We start from the raw sequence: 6,278 nt of genomic DNA, 5'->3' as shown, positions 1-6,278 counted from the left end.
CTGGCGTCGGGCTCGTGGGACAAGACCATCAAGCTCTGGGACGCGGCCACGGGCGTCGAGCAGCGCACGCTGCCGGGCCATTCCGGCACGGTCTCCACAGTCTCCTCGGTATTCAACGGATCTACTACGAGTTATTCTATTTCTGTTGCGGATTCCTGGGTCTCTCTTCGAGATGAAAGGATCCTGTGGCTTCCTACTGATTATCGATCTTTTAGGTGTTTTGCTATTAAGAATACTACGCTTGTCCTTGGGTTACCAGATGGGCGCGTTCCAATTCTAAGACTTGATTTCCCCTAGGGAAAATTCTTTGTCCTCTACCTCGGTCTCTTATTTTCTAATCTCTTTATAAAAGAAGGGTCTGGGATGTGCCACGCCTATAATACTTTTACTTGGTACAATCAGAACCGTCCCGTGACTTCTAATTATTTAGTAATCATGGCCAGTTTGCCACTTATACAAGTCTACTTGTTTCTATGAATTACCATATTCAGTACACGTTAGTTATTACACGACTGTGTTATGTAATGTTAGATAATTATTCTTACCTCTTCCAGGTTAGGTCTAGTGTGGTTTCATCCCGGGGCTGCTGAAACAAACGAAGAGTGTAGGTAGTGACACTGGTATCCGGAAGCCCTGTATGCTGTTTGCAAAGTGTCGATATCGGAGAGCCCAGATGATCCCCGGTCTGCGCTACGGCAATACTTTTCCTCCAGGCCAAGTGGGCATCTTTTACTGTTCGGTCCAGTGAAACGATGGGGTATCAGTCGCACACTACCCCTCTTCTGGGCGGCTATTTTTGTCGTTTGATTGGGAGAAAAGCGCGAGGCTGAAAACATAAGGCTGCCTCTATTTACTATAACTTCAGCTTTTCTAACCCTCCATTTCTAGGCCTTTTGTCAAATAACCCGACCTGGCAAAACCTGCTTCAATCTCTACTTGAAACCCTTTATAACCCGTGCTGCAAAATGCGACCGAGAAGCCGCGACGATTTTGCGATCGCGATTATCTGCGCCCTCCCTCTCGAGGCGGAAGCGGTCGAGGCCCTATTTGATAAAACCTATGATCGGCTTGGAAAACACTACGGCAAACAACGAGGTGACGCGAACGCATACTTAAATGGACGAATTGGCAAGCACGACGTGGTCCTGTGCTATATGCCTGGAGTGGGCAAGGGCAGTGCAGCTGCTGTTGCCTCTAGCTTGCTAGTCAGCTACACAAGCATTGAGCTAGCTTTGGTAGTTGGTACCTGCGGAGGCGCCCCCTCGCCCCCCAAGTACCAAGAGATATTCCTTGGCGATGTGATTATCAGTGACTCGGTGATCGAATATGACTTTGGCAGACAGTATCCGGGAGGGTTTCAACGGAAGAGTGACGTTAAGGAAACGCTAGGCAGGCCAGGTCGAGAGATTCGGGCTCTTCTAAATGGCCTTCGCACGGAAAATGCACTCAGTGAGATGCAGGACCAGACGCAGCAATACCTTCACTCCCTCCAACAGACAGGGACTGGGTGGTGTCATCCCGGGGTCCGCGATATCCTTTTCAATGCCTCTTATCTGCACAAGCATTCCAAGCCTGCTTCTTTTGCTAGGTGCTCTTGTTCTACGACTGATGCAGCTGACCAAATTTGCGAAGAGGCTTTACGGAAGGAGTGCGACGAGTTGAACTGCGATCCAAGTCAACAAGTCCGATGTCGAGAGATCTCGGATGCTATCCGGACTTCCATATACATTGGGCCCGTTGCCTCTGCCGATACGGTCATAAAGTCAGGACAGTATCGTGATCAGATTGTCAATAGAGAGAAGGTCATTGCGTTCGAGATGGAGGGGACAGGAGTATGGGATAATGTTCCATGTGTCATTATTAAAGGCGTTGATAACTATGCCGACAGCCACAAGGGCAAGGTGTGGCAGGCATATGCAGCAGCGACCGGAGCGTCAGTGGCGAAGGCTTTTTTGGAGTATTGGATGCCGGTAAACTACAAAGGTCAGTAAATCATCAGATAAAAGTGCAATACTGTCAGTATCTTAAAGAATTAATAGGTACGAGCAATTCTCGCCACCTAATGATTCCCTTTGCAAGAAATCTGCATTTCGTGGGCCGGCGGAAAGAGATACAGGAATTAGAGGACTGGATCTCTGCGCCAGACAGACCGAGAAAGCTTGCCATTACTGGATTGGGCGGGGTAGGAAAAACCCAAATTGCGCTGCAGTTCGCCTACCGCATGCGCGACAGAGAGCCTGAATGTTCGGTCTTCTGGATCCCATGTACCAGCTATAAGGCTGTTGAACAGGCTTTCATGAGCATTGCAAGTCTGGTGGGGCTCCAGGATGTGGAGCCAGCCGGGGTAAAACAGCGGCTCCAGGCTTACTTCATCCAGACCGACAAGAAGTGGATCCTGATTTTCGACAACGCAGATGAGATGAATATGTGGATCAAGAACAGCCCCTCAGCACCACCACTCAAGGATATTATTCCTCAGAGTGAGAATGGCCATGTGCTCTTCACGTCACGCAATCGTCAGCTCGCGTTAAAGCTGGCAGCAAACATAGTCTCTATTCCTGATGTGGATCAGAAGACTGGCAAGAAGATCTTCAAAGAATTCCTAGTCCAGAAAGATCTGCTTCAAGATGACCTCATGGCAAATATACTCCTTGAGCAGCTTGCCTTTCTCCCTCTGGCAATCAGTCAAGCCGCAGCTTACATGAATCAGAACGGTATCTCCTTTGAGAGATACTTGTTGTTGCTGGGTGAACAGGAGGCAAGCACAATAGAAATGCTCAACGAGGAGTTTGAGGATGATGGACGCTATGCAGAGATTCAGAACCCAGTGGCCACAACCTGGCTGGTGTCATTCTCACAAATTCAACAAGTGGATGAAACAGCGAGCGACCATTTGTCGTTCATGGCTTGTATCAATCCACGGAATATACCGGAGTCCATTTTGCCGGCCGCAGCTTCAGCAAAACGGAAAGTAGAAGCATTAGGTCTTCTCAAAGCATATTCTTTTGTCAGCATACAGGGTAATGACAGCACTTTCAGTGTTCATCGACTTGTACATCTCGCCACTCGAAACTGGCTTCGCAAAAGGAAGAGCCTGAACAGTTGGGTAGAAAGGGCAGGCAACCGGTTAGCCCAGGTGTTTCCGAACAGCAACCATGACAATCGACGTAAGTGGAGGGACTACCTACCTCATGCATTGTATCTGGTAAACAGCGCAGAATTCCAGGCACACCAGGACAAGTGCCATCACTTTCTGGCAAGAATCGGAGGCTGCCTGCAGAGTGATGAAAGATATAGCGAGGCCGAGATTGTATTTCGAAACGTGCTAGAAATACGAGAAAAAGGTTGCGGACTAGAGGATCCTGATACTTTGACCAGCATGCAAGAACTTGCATCTACTCTAAAACAGCTAGGAAGGCCCCTGATGCCTTAAACCTTCTTAGAAAATGTGCCGACCTTCGCACCAACATAATAGGCTCGCATCATCCACACGCTATATCCTCATCAAACACCTTTCGTGACTGGGGAATAGCAGCAGTCCAGCCTTCAAAATGTCAGCAAACACATGTTACATTACTTAGTCTGCCACATTCGTTTGAATACCATGCATGCTACTGTCAACAATTCTCGGCTTTCCAAGCCGCTGGACGCAAATGGCGATTCTTTATGAATTTATTCCTTCGACGATAAAGTGCAGATTTGATCATATATTGCGTTGTAACTATGAATGGATGGTCCAGCACCTGGCTTCTGCTGTCGTAGCTAATACTATAACCTATTTTGTTCTTCTCCTACACTTAAACAGCCTGAATTCTTTCTTTTGGTTCCAAAATCCCTACTCAAAAACACAACGTATATTTAACACACTTCGCGAGATTCACCGCCAAGTAGGAGGCTTAGAAGATAGATGCAGAACAATATATTAAAATAATACATATGTAGAGATAAGACTTCATACTCTTGAAGTATATATCTCATGTTTTCTACACTGGATAAGGTCCGTGTATCAAAACATACGCAATATTAAATCACGCCGAAACTGTAACCTAATTGTACACCAAGCTATAGCTTGCCAAGAGCTTTGGCTCCGATACTGACCCTATGAGGACTTCTACTGGGGCTTGAGGGTTTGGGAAACAAAATCGAAGTGTTCCATGTAGGCAGACTGGTGGTGCAAGGCACTGTACCGCGGGTATTCAACGGGGTCGGCTTGTCGGAACAATGGCACGGGGATCAAGACGCCCAGTGAGGCTGAGGCCTACACTAAGCCTCTCCCTTAAACTTGACCCACAGTTCTAGCGTGCTAGCATACCAAGAATGACGTCAATGTAAGACCTTGATTAGATGACAGAGCTATCGTTCGTCCATCGCACTATGCCCGACAAAAGTAGCTTCGGAGCTTTCAGCGTCGCTTGTCAGAGGGCCTCGGCTCCCCCTAGGTATAAGGAGAGGAAACTATCTAACAAACCCCATTTATGATCCCAATCATACCGCTCCTGCCTCACCCTTTCTTGCACCACATGTGTAAGTGCCTACCGAAAGACCATTTTGACCATAACACCCAAAGCCAGCCTTTCGGACAGCGCGACCGCCGACGAAGTTCGCACCTACATTATCCAAGCCCTCGTCACTAAACACGATGTAACGGTGGAATTTGCCACAAAACAAGCCGCTAACTGGGACATCGGTTGCGGCTCAGAACTCCGAGCAGCAACCCTCGATCACCTTAATGTCGGGCTGTGCCTGCATCGCGCGATCAGGGAAGATGAGGTCACCCCGAGCCCCGAGGCACAGACGCCATTGACCCAAATCAGCAAGTGTAAGCTCACTCTCCATGTTCCGAGAGGCTGCAGGACAAGTGTCCAAGAACTAAGCTAGCATGTCTCAGACGCTGCTATCGCTGCATTCATGGGGATAGTCACTATTCTTGCCTGCCTTTTCCTTCCCGATCTGGGGCTACAGTCTGCTCGCGGTATGTTGCACGGGAACCGAAGGCGCCGTTCTGCGGGAGTGGTTTGGATAGTGCCGAATGCTGATAATTCGCACAGATCGCATCATCTGGGCCTCGTACTCCGTCCCATGGCTTATCTTCGCGGCGTGTGCGACCAATTATGCGCACCAGCGACCGGTGCAGGATTCCATCGCGACGCTGAGTTGGTATATTGCGGGGGCGATGGGGGTGATGATGGTGATTGAGATTGCCGCAAAGAATGCAACGCAGGGGGCATTATAAGCTTTGGGTAACGTTTGATATGCAGAGAGTTTATGTGTCGATGCGAGAGCGTGTGGCGAGGACTATTGGTGGGCACCATTGGAGGAGGTAGATTGTGTACCTATACAGCTATAAACCGATCCTTCAATTGTCCAGACGTTGGTTGATCGGTAGACGTTGTTCTACTCTCCTTGATCTGCTGCCTCATTACCACTATGCAGAATTGCTGAGACCCTGAAGGCATAAACAGACACTTTATCTCCGAACGAAACCTGTTGTGGTTGTTGTCCATTTGCACTGGAACAAGGCGGGAAAGGCGTGAAGGCTTCGACGAAGGTGCGCTAGCCCCGAAACGGTCGCTTCCTTGCCCTACAAGTCATTGTCTGATCCTAGTGCGCAAGGTATATTCCTGCCATCCGACAAAGATGATGATCGCATGCTGCCGAATCTTCAAGCTATCCTACCGAGAATAGGCATTAAGGCAAGTTCAAGCGGCGCACTGTTGGGCCAAATATGTAAATGTAAAGGAAGGCCGCTACCGACTCACCCGCTCCTCAATGCTTCAAGAGCACAATGACTCACAATTGAACACTCGGATACACGAACCATTACTGCTAAGTCAATGTGCAGCAATTATTGGACTCGGTAAAACCGTTTGTTGCGTGAAAGGAAGCTATGTGTGGCGATGAGATGAGGGCTGTGCGATAGCGAGTCGCAGTTGTTGCGCGTTGTGTCCTCCGAAGCGGGCCAAATGGGTGCGACCTGCAACGAAAACGTTGATCTTTCCATCCCGGACATTCCACATCTTTGTCACTGTGGCACAATGACCACGCCATTCATCCCCGTGGGGTGAGGGTCAGAGCGTCTACCAGGAAACATTTGTGTAACATGGCCAGATATAAGAGAACTAACAAGCCCAGACCATTATAATCTCTCAGGACAGAGCATCCAAGCATTCTCTGCTTTTCGCAACTGTCTGTTCAAACCAGCAAACCGACCAACAGATCTTTGTCAAGACACCTCGCCATGTCGAACGCCGGTGCCCAGGAGATCCGCTTCCGTGAGT

The 6,278-nt window shown here is 48.9% G+C and overlaps 4 protein-coding genes across 4 annotated transcripts in view; all 4 read left to right on the top strand.

Moving 5' to 3' along the window:
• Nucleotides 1–375, top strand: part of BO95DRAFT_120599 (uncharacterized protein) — a 4,266-nt gene extending 3,891 nt beyond the window's left edge. Inside the window, exon 5 of the mRNA XM_025580441.1 lies at nt 1–375. Within this exon, the coding sequence (XP_025442788.1) occupies nt 1–297 (297 nt within the window). The 3' untranslated portion in view covers nt 298–375.
• A 536-nt stretch (nt 376–911) lies between these two features.
• Nucleotides 912–3,658, top strand: BO95DRAFT_495713 (Pfs, NB-ARC and TPR domain protein). The gene is made up of 3 exons (XM_025590841.1): nt 912–1,354; nt 1,394–1,983; nt 2,040–3,658. The coding sequence occupies exons 1-3, from the start codon at nt 966–968 to the stop codon at nt 3,431–3,433; spliced, it is 2,373 nt and encodes a 790-aa protein (XP_025442787.1). The 5' UTR covers nt 912–965; the 3' UTR covers nt 3,434–3,658.
• An 862-nt stretch (nt 3,659–4,520) lies between these two features.
• Nucleotides 4,521–5,309, top strand: BO95DRAFT_495693 (uncharacterized protein; the record flags this gene model as incomplete). Its single annotated transcript, XM_025590840.1, has 4 exons — nt 4,521–4,524; nt 4,568–4,819; nt 4,889–4,972; nt 5,049–5,309. 4 exons carry the CDS (start codon nt 4,521–4,523, stop codon nt 5,231–5,233), a joined length of 525 nt encoding a protein of 174 aa, XP_025442786.1. The 3' UTR covers nt 5,234–5,309.
• An 862-nt stretch (nt 5,310–6,171) lies between these two features.
• fleA (fucose-specific lectin FleA) overlaps nt 6,172–6,278 on the top strand; it is a 1,562-nt gene continuing 1,455 nt past the window's right edge. Inside the window, exon 1 of the mRNA XM_025580440.1 lies at nt 6,172–6,272. Within this exon, the coding sequence (XP_025442785.1) occupies nt 6,239–6,272 (34 nt within the window). The 5' untranslated portion in view covers nt 6,172–6,238. The remainder of the gene's footprint in view (nt 6,273–6,278) is intronic.

The sequence above is a fragment of the Aspergillus brunneoviolaceus genome (assembly GCF_003184695.1).
Source record: "Aspergillus brunneoviolaceus CBS 621.78 unplaced genomic scaffold BO95scaffold_30, whole genome shotgun sequence".
Taxonomy (NCBI): domain Eukaryota; kingdom Fungi; phylum Ascomycota; class Eurotiomycetes; order Eurotiales; family Aspergillaceae; genus Aspergillus; species Aspergillus brunneoviolaceus.
Note: the sequence above shows the minus strand (reverse complement) of the source record. Positions and strands in the feature narration are given on the sequence as shown.